The sequence below is a fragment of the Melopsittacus undulatus genome, chromosome 19 (assembly GCF_012275295.1).
Source record: "Melopsittacus undulatus isolate bMelUnd1 chromosome 19, bMelUnd1.mat.Z, whole genome shotgun sequence".
In the NCBI taxonomy this organism is placed as follows: domain Eukaryota; kingdom Metazoa; phylum Chordata; class Aves; order Psittaciformes; family Psittaculidae; genus Melopsittacus; species Melopsittacus undulatus.
In genome coordinates, this window is record NC_047545.1 from 968433 (window position 1) to 987711 (window position 19279).

General features: G+C 50.5%; 1 protein-coding gene and 1 long non-coding RNA gene across 5 annotated transcripts in view; both read right to left on the reverse strand.

Annotated features, from left to right (window-relative positions):
- Window positions 1–14075, reverse strand: part of REXO1 (RNA exonuclease 1 homolog) — a 37131-nt gene extending 23056 nt beyond the window's left edge. For 2 of the 4 annotated variants that reach the window (XM_034070663.1, XM_034070660.1), the window contains exons 1-2: window positions 13803–14075; window positions 274–2057 (exon numbers count right to left, since the gene is read on the reverse strand). In XM_034070663.1, coding sequence (XP_033926554.1) covers window positions 274–2057; window positions 13803–13983 — 1965 coding nt within the window. In that variant the 5' untranslated portion in view covers window positions 13984–14075. Of the gene's footprint in view, window positions 1–273; window positions 2058–3780; window positions 3873–8714; window positions 8817–13802 lie in introns of those variants that run through there. The other 2 variants (XM_034070662.1, XM_034070661.1) reach the window with 2 other exon arrangements.
- Window positions 14076–15566: 1491 nt separating this feature from the next.
- Window positions 15567–17722, reverse strand: LOC117437216 (uncharacterized). Its single transcript, XR_004550396.1, has 2 exons — window positions 17613–17722; window positions 15567–16983 (listed from the first exon to the last, which is right to left on the reverse strand). It is a non-coding gene; the product is annotated as an uncharacterized lncRNA (long non-coding RNA).
- Window positions 17723–19279: the final 1557 nt, after the last annotated feature.

The window sequence follows — 19279 nt, forward strand, 5'->3', positions numbered from 1 at the left end:
ATGGAGACAGAAGTAACGGAGGTTTATCCACACAGCCTTCCATGCAAAAGGTAATGGAATCCTTCCACTTCACAGCAGCTTTTAATCGAGCAGGTAAATTCAAGTGCAAACTCTTCAGAGAACTCAGTCATGACAAGGGTGAGATTCTGCCAACAAATGGAGTCTCCCTCCATAGTCCTCTTCAACTACTTAAGATAAGCAACACCACTAAACTAACCCAGAATCCTTTCACATTTGGAGGCGAGAGAACCAAGCAACCCAAAGCAGCATTACCTGTTTCCCCAGCCTTCCCTTATCTTCAGTTTTCACATCTGTAGATTCATTAAAAATCCTGAGACACTCTTCCATCGGATCCGACTCAAAGTCCACGTCTTTCTCAAGGATGGAATAATCAATGTCATCAGATGTTGAGGAAGATGATGATGACTTTGACAGCTTAGAGTGTTTCACTTTCTTTGTCCCTTCGTTTTCACTCTCAGAGTCTGAACCACAGTCACCACCATCCGAGTCCGAGCTCACGTCAAGTAACTTGGATGGCAAAGGCCAGCCTTTGTCATCATCATCTCCACTCTCATCACCGAACAGATCAACGTGACTCAGACTCTGCTGCTTCTGACCCTTCTTTGGATCTCCTTTTTCTGCAGAACTGACCTTTTCCTTCTTTCGCTCCAGTGCTGGAGCCTTGGTCCCTTTCTCTTTGTTTTTATGACCAGAGGTTTCTTTGCCATTTTTCATATCAGCTGTTTTCAGCTTGGAGTCTTTCTTGCTGCTCCCCAGCTTCTCTGTGCTAGAGCCTTTGCTGACACCTTCACTCTTGCTTTTCCCTGAACTACTGCTGCCCAACTTGGATTTGTCTTTCTTAAGCCCATCTGTTTTCTCCAACTTGTGTTTTTCAGGTTTCTTTAAACTCCCATCAGTTTTCCCTTTGACACTTTTCTCTTTGCAGTTTTTCTCCTCATTCTTGGGTTTTAATTTTTCTTCTTTTTTGAGCACTTTGTCTTTTTCTGTACTTTTACTTTTCTCCTTCTTACCAATCTCATTTACCCCAAGTGCTTTACTAACATCTGATTTCTTCCTTTTTGTTTTGTCTTTTGAGTCTTTGTTTTTATGCTCAATCTCCTGCCCGTTCTTACCAGCACACAATTTCCCTGCTTTTGCACTCTTGTCTGATGAGTTTTTAGCAAGGTTTTTCTGTGAACTTGGATGGTCCTCCGTGCCATACTGCACTGCTGTTCCTTTGCTATCCTGGGAAGCGAAATCACCCACCTTGGTGCTCTGCTCTTTGTGGGATAACCCATCACTTGACTCGCTTTCGGAACCAGCTTTTGACTGGGAACTCACAGAAGTTGCCTTATATTCCACATCAGCCTCATCCTCAGAGGAAGAGAACCTGGCACACACCTCATCATCATCAAGTTCTTCACAGAACCTCTTTTGTGAAGGAGAGTAAGACTCCTCATAACTGGGCACTCTACCCCTTTTGGACCCTTTTGGCTCCTTTGTCGTAGCTTTGCTCAAAAGCCTCGCTGAGTAATTTGAAAGTGGGTCATATTCCAAGTCTGTAGAAGGCTTCGAGTCATCAATCACATATTTACTGTTAGTGACAGTGCTACTGTATTTCTTATTCTGCATTACAGCCTTGGGAACATATTCCAGTGAGCTCCCTTTAGATCGGGAAGCATGCAAAGTGTATTTACTTGACTGGCTAGCAGCAGCCAGAGGTGTAGGGTTGTAGTCCGAGTTATTATTAAAGTTGTAGCTACCTGGATTATACTCTAAGGAGGTAAATGAATCATTCTGTGTCCCACCAGCTGACACAGGTGTATTTGAAATGAGTGAGGAGGCCTCTGAAGCACTCAACTCCTTTGTCGTTTCTAGCAGCTCTTCATACTTCTTCTGCTCTCTCTCCACTTCGTTTTTGACTGCCTCAATGGCTTTGTTGACCAGCTCCAGCTCCAGAATACTGGGTGTCACATCTGTCATGTCAGCCAGAGCACCATCCTCCACCTCCAGCGAGGGCCTGGGCAGCTCAGGGTTGTAGGGATCATAGCCTCGCTCTAGGCAAGAGACAGAAAACAGATGTTAATGCCAGCAACTGAGGTACATTTTTCTTTGGAGTAAAAGTCTTTAAAAAGACATTTTTTAAGGTCTGCTCTCATCAAAAGCCCAGGACTGAAGGACACCACCAAAAGCCATCTCAGCATCACAGAACGGATGTTTGATACCTAAAGCCACCAGTGACGTTCTCTGCTCAGCAGCAGGCGTGTGGCTAGACTAGATTTTACCAACTACTCCCAGGTCTTAAGGGCTAAAGATCTATTAACAAAGTGCTTTTATTACTCATAGAAAAGCTCTATTAAATTAAACATTCTTCGGGCACCAAAGAATAATCTTTATATTAGGACCAAGAGGAGCTGAGTAAGAGCAGAATTATCTGCTTAATTCAGTGAAGCAACCAAGGGAGGAAAGAGGATTCCAGTATGAAAACTGTGGATTAGGTCCTCATTTACTGATGCCAATGCCTAAAGCCCACTGAAAGCTTTCAATACTCCCCAAAGCTCAGGATTTCTCATGGCAGCTGCAGGAAAACCACTCTTATCTTGTCTTACCTGGCAAGCTGAGTGCTACTGGTAAGACAAAGACCACAGGAGCAAAGGCAACGTGACTCAACCACAGAGAGCAACCCCCAAAATGGGAAAATCAAACACCCAGAACATTTCTCTTTTCTGACATTTGTCTTTTCAGACAAGTCCCTTTGGTGGCCTCTCTTACACTGGCATTTCTAAGACTATGAACAGAGGATACACCTTGACCGTGCTGCACAGCTCTACAGGAGCTGTTCTGGTGGGTGCTGGACCACCCTACAGACCTATATGGAAATGGCAAAGCAACCTGTCCAAGGGACAGCTTACAACTGGAGAGTCCATCAGAGCTCATCTTGAAAGGGCATGTGAGCAGTTGTCACAAGCATAAACACATTCAACTTGCTGCCATGATATCCCAAACTCTCCCACCTTCCCAACTCCTGGTGAAAAGGAAAGGGAAAGGAAGTCATTTGCACATGTGCAGTGACTTAAAACAGGCAGGAAACTACCTTCACCTTGAAAAATCAGATCAGTAACATAGGAACACAGCGTTTAGCAAGCCAAGAGAAGTGACAGGTGAGTTAATAGCTGCTCTTTGATTTGGAACAGATTTCAGTCCTTGTTTTATCAGTGTCTCTGGATGCTGCTGTGCCAGAGGGACTTCTTGTTCTTTGCTAGGCCAGTAGTAGTAAAACTGGCTTTCCAGCTTGAGTATGCAGAAGAACAAGACAATAAGCAGAGAGATGAAAGACAGGGAAAAAGCCCAGGTCTAAGAAGGATGACAGAATCCTTGTAACAGCCAGAAGCAAAGTGTTTAAGGGGCTGTTTCTATCACTCTCACAAGACTGAGCTTTTACTTGGACTGGGGGCTTTTTTAAGAGCATCCATGACAGCACAGCTCCCTTGGCAATAAGAACCCATCTCACAGTTGGCAGAACCAACCTCCAAGGAAGCAGAGTAATAAAAGACTGGATTAACATAAAGACAACAGCTGCATAAAATACTATATATTCAGAGCCCAGTTAGTAAAAGAAACCATGAAGAAATGCAAGTAACAAGGGAAAAAAGCCTAGATGCAAACAGCAGCACCATCAAGGCTAGTGTATGTAAACAGGTTATTGGAACAATCAGGTGTAAATATTAGCCTAAGAGCTGATAAAGAACAGTCCTCCATACCCACCACCTCATTCCTTACCCCTTTGTGGCACAAAACTCCATAGTGGTAGAGAAGCCAGTGCAGTGAAGACTGGAGGAGTCAGCTATTACCCTCTAACTCAAGATGGAGACCTAAAATTTAGCACAAGCATTGTTAAGGGCAGAGCTGAGAGCCTGGAACTGTGTGCAGAGACAAGCATTAGGTGGCCTGTAAAGAAACAGAGGCAAGAGTCTGGATCTAAAGACCTGCCAAATAAAAAGCCAACCACTCCCACACTAAAACTAACCCGAAAAACCCAACCCAAACTACATAAAAACATCTTGTCCACATAGAAAAGCAAATTATTTTCAATCTATCAGGTTAGAGAGAAAATAGAGATAACCTAAGCACAGACCTGGTGTCTGATGCTCTGAAGTTCATCTGCAGTAGAAAACTAATTGCACATTTCCTTTCAATGGGATGACCAGATGTAAAAATGCATTAGAATCTCTGAGAATGCCAGCAGGCTTTGAGGCACTGGCATGAAAGAAAGAGCTCTTTTGTAGGTGTAGAGGCCTGATGGATTACCCACCACTGCTGATCAAAGGCTGCCTTTCCCATGAAAGCCACTTGTGTAAGTGGGCTCCACGATACTCATCAGGGGGGTCACCTTTGGCCATGATACATTTGCAGTTAATGTAATGGAAACACAATCAGAAAGGGGTTTTATTTAAACACACACACATATATACATGGAGAGCCAGAGACATACAAGTCTCCAAAGCCAGAGAAATCAAATATGCCATCTGAAATCAGGCCACCTTTTCTAATGCCTAATTGTACTCCCAGGAAGCTAGGAGAGGAAATGAAGGGAAAGGACCTCTGGGTAACTGAGCCCAATGCTACACAGGCAGGGACCCAGCTACACCCCACACCCCTTCGTACAACCTGGATACAAGAGTCTAAAAAGCTTCAGCTTCTGCATTTATTCCTCTCCATTTCAAACATTACTACAAATACCCATGGTGTAAAGAAAGCTATTCTGATAGACAAGGTGTCTGCAGTACTTGTGCTGAAGCCAAAAGAGAGGCACCATGTAGGAAAATAACGTTGGGGATGGAGGTAAAATTGAGCCTATGCTGTCCTTTGAGAATCACACGACAAGACTTGAGATGACAACTCCTTATAGGATTATGAACTAAATTGCTATCAGGACACTTTAAAATACAAACTCTTTAATATATGAATGTACCTCAGACTTATGAAAGTCCTTCAGGGACACAAAAAGGTGAAGTTAACATCAACACTCTACAGAACAAGCGATTGATAATTTACAGAGAACTACACTGAACAATGTATTTCATATACAACTACTTCAGAATACACCAAAATGAACTGCACTTAAATCAGCCATTTCAGCCCAAAGTACAGAGAAGCATAAACCCTTTCAAAACTTAAGGTTGATTGGGGTTTTTTTTTCCTGGTTACAGTCCTGTTGGTTCTGGAAAATGAGTTCCAAGGTGGAGCTGTTTTATTACAGCTTCTACAAGCTGACAACTCCTGGCTCTACACTGGTCCTTCTAGTTTGTGCAACAGGGAAAGGCAGTAAACAAAGGCTGACATCAAATGAATAATGTCAGTCCAAGGTCACCTGTTTGATGCTCAAACTTACTTCACGGTGAATCATTCTGGAGAAAAAGATGTCCTTTCTTTTCCTCCAAGCAGCCAGAACACGTATTTCAGATGCTTTAAATACAGACAAGCCTGAATGTGTGACAGGCACTGGTTGTGGGTTCAGGAAGAGGAGTCAAGCTCTTGCATAGGGGCCATGGATGACAACTACCTTGCTTCCAGATGTAACACAGGTGCTAAGGAACAGTGGCTGCTGCTAAACAAAAGGGAAGCAAACATGAGATGCTCTCACCCTTCCAGCAACGAGGATCTCAGAACAGGAGGGTTTGCTGGCCACGCTGCAGAGGCACCAGCCAAAGGACAGGGAACATTTCAAGCCCTGTCATCACTGAAGCTCCTGGGTCACCTGGAGCTGGCAACAAAAGCTCCATTCAGTGGGAGAAGAGGAAGGTGAAAGTCATTGGGAGACCTCTTTGGGGAAAAGCAAAGCATTTGTACATTAATGTCACCAGAGCAGCTTTGTTAGCTGAACAGCCTGCGTGTGTTTGCAGTGGCAGCACTTAGCAAACGGACCTTTGTGATTACAGGAAAATTAGCATTGGAACATTATTTAAAGCTTTTTATTTAATGCAGAGAAGAGACTGCAGCTTCCAGAACACAATGTTTCAGACAGGCTTCAGCAGGAGGCTGCGTTCTGGTACCCTCCAGAAGGAGAGAGCACAAGAGCAATGGCAGTTCTGGGTACAGACCTCATCTGCGAGCACCCAAAGCAGGTTCCCAACAAATCAGTTACAATAAGATCCAACCGCCTGGAAATAATTCAGACTGAGATGTAAAAGAGAACATTTCAAATAGTGATCCAGAGTAAATGGGTTAGGAGGGCAGGTAAGAGGAGCTGAGAGAAATGTTTCACCTTTTAATAGAACCCTAGTCTGAATGATTTGTATTTTTTTGCTCCTTCTTTCTCTTTTAAATAGTAAATTTAACTATAAAAATCCAGTACAAAAAGCATCGATAACCTTGTACTGCTCTAAGCACATGAGAGAAGCAAGGTTCCTGAGGTATTACAGCCACTCTAGTCCAAGCTGGCCTCTCCCAATGCTCCCACTATTCATTTCACAGAACCCCGGTCTCATTTGGGTTGGAAGGGACCTTAAAGCTCCTCCAGTTCCTTGCCCCGGGCAGGGACCCCTTCTACTGGAGCAGCTGCTCCAAGCCCCTGTGTCCAACCTGGCCTTGAGCACTGCCAGGGATGGGGCAGCCACAGCTTCTCTGGGCACCCTGTGCCAGCGCCTCAGCACCCTCACAGGGAACAGCTTCTGTCTAAGAGCTCAGCTCAGTCTCCCCTCTCTTGGGCAGGTTCAAGCCATTCCCCTTGGCCTGTCCCTACATCCCTTGTCCCAAGCCCCTCTCCAGGTTTCCTGTAGCCCCTTTAGGCACTGGAGCTGCTCTCAGGTCTCCCCTTCAGGAGCCTTCCCTTCTACAGGCTGAACAAGCCCAACTTCTGTTACTCCATGAGAGGTACCTGATGCCACAGGAACAAAGTACATCATGAACCAACACAGTCATTTCTTCAGTGGAAAAAAAAAAGCAGCAAATATGAGAAAAGAAAGTCTCAGATTAGCAAGGCTGAAACAGGTTTGAACAGTCATCCATCACACTGGGGTATTTTTAAACCTGCTGTGACAAAGCCTGCTTTAGGTCAGGGTATGGTTTCACCAGGTGCTGTTGGCCACAAGTGCTCAGTGCCACTGAAGGGCTGTCTCTGTGGGCTGAAAGGGTTGGCCAGGGGGTTCTCCAGCTACTGCCACAAGCAGCACAGGGAGAGCTGGGTTACACCAAGGGACAAGAGGAACCAGACACCATCCCTGTATGAGCCATAAGCTATTTGCTCAGCTCAGCCTCCCATGCCTGCTGACACGCTGTGGCCATGGACTTGCTTTATCCATCTCCAGCATGGGCCATGTAGGCAGCACTAGCAGGGAATGACTCAGGTAGGAGAACGTTAGGGCACATCCCTCAAAGCAGCTCAGACAGCAACACCTCCAATTTTAGCCAGAAAAACACAACTTTGTCCATTTTTGTCTCTGGCACAGCAAAAGAGACATCTAAAAGGCCCTCAAGCCTACTGACCATGGTGGCTTCACCCCCTCAACAGCCTCACACATAGCCCTGGAGAGAGCTGGGACCACCACGGCTCCACAAAGCAACACCAGTTAAATATGAGGCTGCAAATATGAGGCTGCAAAAGGCAGAACACGATGGTCAGGCCCATGCAAAAGCCATCATTTACATTCCTGCAAGGCCACAGGGATGTATGGTGCTAACAGTGGGAGGCAGAGAACATCAGAGGCACGTCACAAGTGGTGTCTCCCCATTTTAATCTGGCTATTGGGTGTTGGGATTCTTTGGAGCTTTTCCCACTCCCTCATCACTCATTTTAGCTTTAAAGTTATTCCTCAATATATAAGAAAAGTTGAAAATCTGTTTGGGAAAAAAACCCCAACAATAAGGGATTTAGTTTTTCTGTTTCTGGGAACAAGGGCAGGGAAATATTTCCCTATGTCCCCTAAAAGTGCCAGGTAAAACTAAGGATTTACCCCAGGACTCCATGACCAGAGAACATCATCTTTGCAAAGAAGCAGAAGGAAAAGAAGTAGTTCAAGTATTCTGGTGTCTTCTCTTCCCTCTCTTAACTCCAGCTTCAGAACTTCCCTTGCCCAGTGTGGTCACTTCACCTCACCCACCAGACCCTTCAATTCATCCTTCTGGCTCGCTCCAGATAAGTTATCTTCTCAACACCTCACTTGTTTCTTTCATTATTTTGGGTGAAGAATCCCCATTTAAGTTAAAACCAAACCCAAACCTACAGGATTTCAATACAAACTAGACACTTTCAGAAACAAAATTCAAAACCTCAGAAAAGCACTTTTCAAGCCTTATTCCATTGAAGAAACTTCAGCTGTGACTTAGGAAGGGCTAAAACCAAAACTCACCCAGGCTTTGTCCAGCTTTAGTGAATTCAAAAGCTGGAATTCCACAGCTCCTTTACGACTCAGGCACCTGCAGCTCCAGACTGGAGCAGCAAACCCAGCACTGCCTGCCCCTCAGCACACATCCTCAGCTCACAGGGCAACGAAAACCCTGGTGCAACAAAACCCTCTCAAAGCAGAGCTTTGCATCCTCCCTCTACTCCAGAGGCAGATGGAAGCCTGAGGACCAAGGTCTCCCATTAAATGAATGGCTACCATGTGAAAACCTCTCTGAAGAGAGCTCTTCTCTCGCAGTTGTTTCCTCACCTCCTGCAACCCACACACAAAAACACAAGTTCAACTCCAAAGTCAAAAACTTCAAGGAATTACCTGAGCTCCCCGTGGTTAACAAACACTGCAGGTATTTGTTCATGCTGTACTTGAGGCTTTCAACACCTGCTTGCTGCTAAGACACTCCGGCACAGGCTTCTGGCACTGCCCATGTGCTGACAAAGCACTCTCTGGGCTGCAGAGATAATTGGGGCAGGACTTCCCAAGCCAGAGTCCCGCCTTCACCCTCATTTACTCCCATATGGGACCGGGTTTTACTCGAGTAAAAGCTTTAGGGACTGTTTGCTTCTTTCCCAGCACTGCTACCATCAGCTTGGGGGAACCTTTTGATCCTCCTTTCCCAAGCATACGCTTGGATTTCTCCTTGGGTTGAGCAACACGAGCTGGCACACGCAATGGTCTCCCAAAGACCCATCCCAGGGTCGTGCTGGGAGAGCCTGTTGAGCCCACACAGCAACACACTTGCCAGCCAGAGCCCATTGCTATCCCACTTCTCCAGCCCCACATTCCATGCTCAGTCCCAGCAGGGAAGGAGGCTGCAGGGCAGGGAGATGACCTGACCTGGCCCTGCCTGTCAGTGCCTGTCTGCACGCAGCGCTGCTGCCTTGATGGTACTGGGTGAGCCACCAGACTAGGCTGGCACCTCTCATCCGCCTCACCCAGCACTGGGAATATGGTTTGGGAAACCCTGGACTAATGAGTTGTGATTTCCGCTTCTTCAGTGCTAAAGCAGCCCTGCAGTGTTTGATTAGAGAAGGAAAGGAGGGCTACAAAGGTGAGCAAGAGGCTGGAGCAGCTCTGCTCTGGAGCCAGGCTGAGAGAGAAAAATACAGCAATAAAAGCTCTTTCCTACAAGAAGCTCTAGAAGGAAAATGCATCTGTAAAGGTTTCCTTTCTGCACACAGCGTGAACCTGCATTGCAATATAAGTAATGTACAGGCAGTCCCAGACAAAGCAGAGGCTGCTCCCACCAAACACGGCAGAGTTTAATGTGCAACCCCTTGGTACTGTGCTGTATTGGGAACCTGACCAGTGAAGAAGACAACCATGGTGACACATGGGCTGAGGAGGATTAAATCTGGGGTTTAGCATTTACAGAGGCTCCTTAGGTTTTATGGAACAGCATTTCAGGTACATATCACAGCTACCCCACGTGGTTGCTTTTCAAATGAAGACTTTGAAGAAGGGAGAAGCAAAGTGTCTTCCTACATCAGCGACAGGATCAGCAGAGCTAAAGCTGGGAGATAAGCCTAAGGATTTGTCTGCAACTGACCTGGGCCAACAACAGTGTTACAGCAGCTTACTTGTGGGCTGGGGAGTGAAAATCACAGGGTACCAAACAAACCCATCCAGACACCTTTCAAAGATGCCATCAGCAAAACCTTGCCCACCCAAATAGAAAATCCACACAGCAAGAAAACTGCTCCATCACCTTTAACCATACCCCAAAAATGCCTAGCAACTGCCAATACACACCAGTCTTAAGTATTTTGAGCTGGGTGCTGAAAGCTTTGCTCTTCCCAGCTCATGCTGACACAAGGATCAGAGCAGACAAAGAGAAGCTTGGACCTCTCGACCTGGATGCAGCTTTTGGCTCCGGATTGAAAAACATCCACCTCCTATGCATCTGCTGACAGTACCATCAAACCAAAGAGCTGATTTCCTTAAGATATTTATGAAGAGACATATTATGCTTCTTTTATGTCTTTCAGCATACTCAGGACCTAGACTTTAAAGAGAGCCCTATTTTTCTCCTCTACAGCTCTTGAAGAGATGCTTTTAGGACTGAAGGCAGTTCTTCCCTCCTACTTACACAGCATGCTTTCAAAGCACTTCACACACATTCAATAACCTTTTCATCCTGCTCTGTAGCAGGTGGGGTTTAGTCATTTTGTAGCTGGAAAAAGCACTTGAGCCAAGTCAGGACTGGAATCTGCGATCGCCAGATTCCCAGTCCTCCACAGGCTCACAGCCCACTTCCCAGCCCACCAACACTGCTGTGGAGACAGGGATGCATGCTGCCATCCCAGCACCTTCCTCAGCTTTCAGCCAGCCCTGGACTTCCATGGGCCTCCAGGTAGCCACAGTCTTTTACCATGTAGATACCTGCAGTAAAGACAAGGGAACAGATTTCCAGTGTCATATATTCCAGAACTCAGAAATGTGCCCTATCCCATTGGCTCCCTCCTCACCGGACAAGTTTGTATGAACTGAGCTGCTTTCAGAGGGGAAGAGAAGGGAATGCTGCAATATGCAAACTGCAGCAGGCAGGGGGGAACTCAGTCCTCCTGCTGCTGCTGATCTAACAGGCATGGAGGCCTCTTCACCACTGTCTTCCAGGGGCTGGGACCATAAGAGCACTGTATGAAGAATAAGGACCACCTATTATGACCATCTGAACAGCACACTCTTCAGCCAGCCTGGAAGGAGGGGTGGGGGGAACAAAGCAAAGGGGAACAGTGCTATGTCCCAATAATCCCTCTTTTCACCTCCTCTCTGCTCCAGCTGGCATGCATCCACAGCCTCCTCTCACCGCAGCCTGGCAAGGCCAGCTCCACTCCTCAGCTTTCAAAAGCTACTTTCAAGGCTACAGAAGACCTGCGAAGAGTTTTGGGGTTACTGCCAGTGCTACGGTGATCCTGAAACATCAAAGTTTAAACATCAGCCTCCAATCAATATGCTTAGAAGGCTGGTTCTTCAGATGTTATCCTTTTTGATAAGCACTATACCAGAAAATCGTAACTCTTGGTGTAGATATCCACCTGCTTTGGCAAAAAAGTTACGTTTTCAAAGCTTATTTCTTGAGTGACACATTTAAATAGGTCAAATATGCCCAAGTGCACTGTTATAAGGCTACTTCAAAACAAGACAGGCAGTTTCACTGAGAGGGAGCAACTTGTGCTGGCTGAGAACCTGCTCTCCAGAAGATGGTTGCTTGACTGCCAGCTAAACTACTACACCCTCTAGTGTAAAACTTAAATACATCCTTCCAGGCTAGATGGGCTTCAGACAGAGGAAAAGACAGGAGCTCTTTGACCTGAACCCTTCAGTTGAAGCTAAGCCATAGAACTGCTCACAAAATAAATGCCAAAGCCTCTTCTGTTCCTATAGAAATGAGGCCCCTTTCCAAGGCCAGCAGAGCCCTTTCTAAAAGGCAGCTCTGCAGCAGATTCCATTTCTCAATCAAAACCAACATAGCAAAAATGGCTCAACTCTGACACCGAGCAGAGGCAGAACTTAGGGATCCCTGTTTATGACGGCTGTCATAATATACATAATATTATGTATATTATGTCATAATATATATTATGTCATAATATACATTAGAGGCCAAGAGCTTGGGAAAGGGGGCAGGAAGAGGCATGGAGCCGGCAGTGGGATGTGGGAGGCAGTGGGCTGGAAGTTAAGCCTCATGATCCTGTTTCTTTCACAAGTGGAGGACATTTCTACCCAGGAAAACTAAGCCACATTCTAGCTTTTGTGTTTCAAAAGCCAGAGCTTCTCTTAGAGCCTTAACACCACAATTAAACCACTCTCACTCCCCAAAACATAAGTTCTCCTGAGTCACTAACATCCAAGCCAGGCCTAACAACACATTGAGATGGCTTCTTTCTTGCCATCCACACTCAGCTCTTGCATTAACACTTTTCAGATGGTATTAGAAGCTGCACACGCTTTCCAGGTGCACCAGGGGGTTTTACTGAAGACCAACCTTCACTTCCTCATTCCGAAAACCAAAACCAGCACCCGTTCCTATTTAGTACAGCAGCATCTGTTTCAGACCAAAAATAGCAAGTCTGGTTCCAAAACTGACTCTTTATAGGTCTTTCAAGAGAAACAGGAACAGTAAACTGAAAGATGATTGTACCAAGCACCTACAGAACCATCCTGAAGGGTCATAGGGACCTTTTCAAATGCAAAAGAACACTGAAAGAGGCAAAAACTGTTGTCTTTTTAACATGTCATCCATCTGCCTGTGACAGGCCTGGGTAAGTTTCCTTTATTTTCAACTAAACCACAGTTGTGGTAAGTTGATCTGGTAACCAGGAGCCACAAAGAATTCATCTTCCAAACTTCTGGAGAGCCCAAAGTTGAGCAAACACAGTCAAAAACCCCACAAGTTGTGCTTTATTTTGCCAAGTTCTGCTTCAGGTTGTTAGAGGCCGTGCACACCAGCAAGAACACCTGCTGAAATAACAGTGTTAACCAAAAGGAAGCAAGCAGTATTCTTCTAGGGAGAGGAATAAAGGCGTTTCTCTCCAAATAAAATACAGAGATCAGCAAATAACATAAGTAAAACAACAAGAGGTGCTGAAGAACTGAGCAGAACAATAGCTCAGCAGCTCTTTGGTAGCCAAGCTTGGAGAAGCCTGGCAGCCCTCCATGCCTTACTCCAGTCCTCACCACAGGGCAACCCACCAGGACTGGGCTAGAAAACCCATCTCCTGCAGCTCCCAGATCCATGCACCTCCTGAAGGGATGTGACAGCACAGGCATTGTCAGCAGTGGTTTGCAAGGCACAATGACGCCTCTTTGCCACGTGAGCCAGGTTGCCTGGAGGGACAAAGAAAGGGAGCAGAGCAGCGCTGCCCTCCTGCAGCCTCCATCCCGGTGACAGGCAAACAGGTACCCTGTAGAGCTGCTCATCACCTCCCCTGTGTCAGACAGCAACTGCAGGACGGCAGCGATGATTGATCTTGAGGTCCTTTCCAGTCCTAACTATTCTATGAGGTGCAGGAGACACACGTCTCCCTCACACCAAATGGGGCAGAAAAGCCCCTTCAGACCCTCCTCCAGATGCAACAAGAGGTGACAACCGAGGGCCCAGAGCACGTCCAGGGCTGAGCACAGGCAAACACAAGAGCTCAGGGGCAAGGGGGATCCACGTGGGTGATGGGGATGGAGGGGGAAACACCAGAGCCCCGGGGCAGGTGGGGTTTAGAGGAGTCAGAGGCAGATTCAGGCCCTGAGGAGCGGGCGGGCGTGAGGAGGAGGAAGGACACGGGGAGGAAGGACACGGTCCTGCCCTTGCCAGGGGAGGTCGCGCTGCTGCTGCGGGGTAGGCACTGGGTGGGGAGCGGAGGGGAAGGAGGTACCGCGGCCCAGGGAGCCGGGCCGGGGCCGTACCTGCGCCGTGACCGACTGCGAGCCCCGGGACGGGGCCACCGGAGGCTCCGCACCGCGCCGCCGCCACCGGGGGGTGCCGGAAGTGGCAGTAGGGCCGGCGGCAGGGTGGGCCCCCGCCCGGCCCCCCGGAGGTGAGGAACGGGCAGTCGATGCCGCGGAAGTAACCGGTGGATCTCAGCATCCCGGCGGCTGCGGAGGGGGCCGGGGATGGAGGAGGAGCGGCGGTTACAGCGCGCTCACAGCGCCGGTACCGGCCCCGCCGCCATCTTGGAACTGCCAGGCACGGCAGCAAGGCCCCCGCGACGCCTCTGCCCGCACAGGGCTGCCCGCGGCGCGCCTGAGCGCGGCGAGGGGCGGGGCGAGGGGAAGTGGGGGGAGCCGGGGGGGATCATGGCGGCCGCGGGCGGTGATGGCGCTGAGGGGAGGGGGTCTCGGCTGTGAGGTGACCGATGCCAGCACCATGGGGCTCGGCAATGCCAAGTGCTTGGTCCCGCAGCTGGGTAGGGGCAATCCCAGGCACAGCCACAGGCTGGGCGGAGGGAGGTGCAGAGGAGCCTGTGGTGAAGGACTTGGGGTGTTGGGGGGGGGGAGAAACCGAACGTGAGGTGCTTTAAGTCCTTAATACCTTAGTACAAGAAGTGTAAGGAAAGCAGAATAGAGAAACAGGAGCTGGGGATGGAGGGTATCTGGGACCAGCAGATGTCCAAGGGCACAGATAAACCATGTGATAAGTAGGACAGGATGGTTGCTATGTGCAATGTTAACTAAACCGGTGCTTCAAAGACTGCCAGAAGTGATGCACATGGCTGGGAGAAGTAAACGACCCTTCAAGAATGCATGTGTAGCCTCATGAATATGCATGTATGCCCAGTGACTGTCTAAGGATGGCCTGGGTAGCAATAGGTGATAGTGATCCGCATGAGGAGGAGCTATCCCCGTGTCTCCCATGGCAATACCTGCTTGGCAGCTTGAAACTGCTGGTGAGTTTGTTGCTGGGGTTTGCTCCGGATCAGAACTGGATGAGCTTTAAGGTCCCTTCACCCCAACCCATTCCCTGGTTCCTCAGGCAATCCTCACCTGTATTTACCATGGGGAAACTGAGGCACACGGCAGCAGCAGTTTGATGTGGAGCTGGCCAGAGGCATCTGCAGCTCCTGGGTACCAGCTGGCATTGAGTTTGCAGGGCAGGGATTGTCCAGCTGCAGCAGCCTGGGGAGGACAGGGAGTGAGGCTGCCCCTTTGGAGGAGGAATCCCATGATGTGGAACCAGAAGCTCCAGTCCAGAGGGAAGGGAAACTCATCCCTTGTGGAAGGAGACATGGGAGATAGGGCACAGATGGAGCTGTGCTGTGCCCTGAGGCCAAGGGAAGGGTTACAGCAGCCACGGTTCATGGCAAAACCAAGACTAACTCCTTTATTTTCATGGCATCACAACAGGGCGATGCTGCTGCCCATTGAGCCCAGAGGCTGAGGACATCAGGAGAGGAACCCACCGCAGCACCAAGAGGCAGGGCAGGGTGAGCAGGACACCAGTGCCCAGCGCTGTCGGGTTTGGCACAAGCAGCTGTTGGCCCTGGGACACCCATGAAGGAACCACAGGAGATGAGCAGCTCCTCTGGAGGAGCCAACACAAGGTGCTTTGGGAGGTAGGTACAGGGGGGGCTTGCACTGAGCATCCCTACACACGCTCCCACCTCCCCCAAGGGCTGGAAAAGCAAGATGCTGTTTCCCCCCCCCCCCCAAAAAGAAAAGAAAGCACTTCTATTTCTGTGATGGAAATACATCTATTTGACATAGTTTGGGCTGTAGGGAGAGGGCTGTGCACAGGCACACACTGGATGATAGCATTTCCCTTCCTTATGGTTCTCACCCCACGTTCACTCAACTCCCAAGCTGGCAAAATAAACCAAAAGAATATAAAAGAATATAAACCATTAATTTCTGTCCAGACCTAGAGGATCCTACATGGAAAATGGGCTCAGGCTTTCACTTCCCCACGTAGGACAAAGGGCAGCACAGAGGGATGTATGCCAGCATCCCTATGGATGGGAGCACCCCTCAGGAGCAGCCTGTGCTGGTGGGGAGCCAGGCAAAGGGGTATCCCCACATCAGGGCTGCCCTCACCACCACCACAGCCCCTTCCTGGGGACCTCACACTGTGATGGGCTCCCCAGCACACTGGGATTGAACAGAGGATGCAGCCCAAACCCAGGGCTCCAGACCTGCCACAGGGGATGCTCCGGGCTTGTGGCCCCAATACCTCATCCCCACCCCTCAGCCCCAGCCCAGCCACAGGCAAAGGGGGTCCCTGCCTCCCCCCATGATCCCCACCCTGTGATAAACCTGCAGCCAGGTGAATTGGGCTGAGGATTTTGGGGGAAAGGAGCCAAAAGAGAGGAAACCGGATGGAGATGCTCATGTAGCAGGAGCCTCCCTCCCTGCAGGTGTTTGCCTCTTGCTTGTTTTACATCCCTCTACACAAGCACCTCCCAGGGCACATTTCTGCTCCCCTCAGTGGGGGTTTCAGGGTTTATCTGCATCCATGTGGGAATTTTCCCATTGTCTTCCTCAGAGCTGCTCCGATGTCCTCATGCCAGGTTGTCTCTTCATAGGGATGGGCCTGTCCCAGTGTATCCCATCCTGGTACATGATCCTCATGTATCCTGCCATGGTCCATAACCCCCATGGGAGTCCTCCCTGGCCCTGCTGCAGCATCTGCTCCCTCCCCAGCCCCTCCATGGCCAGGGGTGCTCTGTGACACCCCAATTCCCCATCCACATCCCTGGCCAATGGCATGGTTGCTGCATCCCACACTCACAGTCCCTACCCACTGGGTATCACCCAGCCTGGGAAGGATGCTCCAGCCCCCCAGTGGGATGCTTTGTGCACCCAAAGGGGATGCTCCAGCCCCCCGAGGGGATGCTTTGTGCACCCAAAGGGGATGCTCTGCCCCTCCAAGGGGATGCTCCAGCCCCCCAGGGTGCTCCAGCCCCACTAGAACTCATCCCCCTGCCCCATATCCATGGTCCCTCATGTCCTGTCCAGGCGTTGTCACCGCAGGGCTGTGGCACCCGTGGGCCTCCCTTCACCGTCCCAGCCTCCAGGCATTGCTCAGGCATAGGATGACAAAGGGAAGCTCACAGGGGCAGAGCCGGCCCCACGATCCTCCTGCCGAGTGCTCCTGCAGAGAGACAGAGGAGGGGAGGGAAGGGGCTGGGGGGTCCCTGGCCAGCCCCACATCTGCAGCCCATGGAGCTCCCTGGCAGCCCTGGCGATGCTTTGGGATGTGTGGGGTGTGAGTGGGGCACACACAGGGGCAGCACTGGCTTCACTGGGGGGTTGCACATGGAAATCCCCTCTATGGGGGTGAGGAGTGCAGAGCCAAGAGGAGCACAGTGATGCACACGGATGCAGGCCCATTCCCATGGTGTGTGTGCACACGTGTGGATGGGAATGTGTGTGCAAGGCTGCATGTGTGTGCTCGTGTGTCCGTGTGCAAGTGGTGCGTGCACATCTGCAGGCACACACGTGTGTGCACAGCACAAACTGGATGCGTCCATCCCACCCTTACCTGCTCACAGAGGCCAGGCCCAAGCTCCACCCCCAGCATGGGGCACCCACCACCCCTGCTCCCCCCCCAGGCAGGGTGCTGGGTGCCCCCCATGCTCCTACCTCCCCATGACATGAATCCACACTCACCACCAGGGAAGAGCAGGGATGCTCCAGCGCCGTGGATGCTCCAGGGACAGACGGACTCTGCTCCCCCAGAGCTGTCCCCAGTGTCCCCCCCCCAGTCACTGCTTCACGTACCTGCTGCCAGTGCATCCTCTCGTCATTCCTGTCCCCTCCATGTTAGCCAGTGCCATGCAGAGCCCCTCACCCTGGCATCTCTCCTCCAGCACCCTCCCCTCTCCGCAGCCTGACCACTGATGGGATCCTTCCCCTCTGCCCTTTTATACTGTCCTTATTCATATGACGAGCACGTGAAAAACCAGAGCAGAGCTCGGGAAAAAAGCTCCTTAAGATGCTTTAATGCAGTTTTCTGGGTCCCATGACTGAGCTCGGCCTGTGAATGGGGTCCCATGACTGTGGCACGCAGGCCCCGGCCATCAAAAGCCTCATTTATGCCCCAAAGAGACTTAAACCCCTCTTGGGCAGTCACCTGGTGAGCCCCACGTCCCCATGCTCAGCCTGGCAGCGCTGGCATCGCACCTCTGCTGAAGGACACGGCAATGGGATCCCATCCTTTCCACTGTGGGATTCCCGAGATGCTGTCCCCTTACCCACAGCCACACATGGATGATATCCATGCACACGCATGGACCCCCCAGCCCAGCCGTGTCCCTGCTGCCGCAGTAATGGGTGCAGGAACTGCCTGGCTGCTGGAGGGACTTTGGGGACACTGGGGCTGGATTCTGCCTTTCCCAGTCCCCCCCAGGCACCAAACCCCATCCAGGGCCAGCCCCAAACCCTTTCCTTCCCCATCCCCTCCATGGCACCAGCAGTGGGGACACAAGCACCATCCCGGTGGTTCATGGCCCAGTTTGGCAGCACTGCTGGGGATACTGCGCCCCAAAAAGTCCTTGTGCTTTATGGGGACCCCACACCTCATGTATGGATCAGTGCTTCTCCCTCCTCGCTCCAGCTGCTCGGGCCTGGGTGAGGACAGAGCCTGAGCCCCCTCGGTCAGGAACAGGAAAGGATCCAGACCCTAAGAGCTCTGATCCCTAAGGATGATGGATCCCCCGCAGAGGGGCAGCCGGCTCACCGGGCTCCCATGTACCTGAGCTGGGTACATCTCTGCTCACAGAGACGCCACAAACACAACCTCAAAGCACCCCCTGAACCCATCACCGGCTCAGAACCATCCTGCTGGCCACACAGAGCTGCTCCCTGCAGGAAACAGGCAGCAGTAAGAGGATAAAAATACCCTTGGTGCAAACAACAGGTCTCTGTGCAGGGATTAGGGCTCCGGGGGCTGCTCCAGCCCTGCTGATCGGGGGCCTGGCTGGGTGACCCTGGTGGCTTTGGCTTCCAGCACACGTGAGCCCACCCGGGAGCTGGGGGAGTGAGGCTGGGAGGGATGCTCAGGGAGAAGCCAGGGATCACATCCCAGCTCCCTGGAGAAGGGGGGAGACCCCCAAAGGCCCCAACATCCAAATCCTCTTCTAGCTCATGCAGAGCCCCAGCACCAAGGAAGGGTCCCCACTTCTTCACTGGAGCACCCTGCCCCAGTCCCAAGGTGGGGGGAAGGTTGTGGGGGTCCTGTGCTCCCCACCTCACCCCCCCCCCCAGCTCCCAGTCCCAAGCAATGGGTGCATTCAAGTGCTCTGAGCCCCACCACAAGGCCCCTGACCCCCCCACTAAGAGCTGGCTAAGGAGATTACCACTTCTCACATGAGCCAGCAGCCCCACATCCTGGCACCAGGGAAGGGACAGGGAGGGGAAGCTGGTGCCTTGGAGCCCCATGAGGGTGC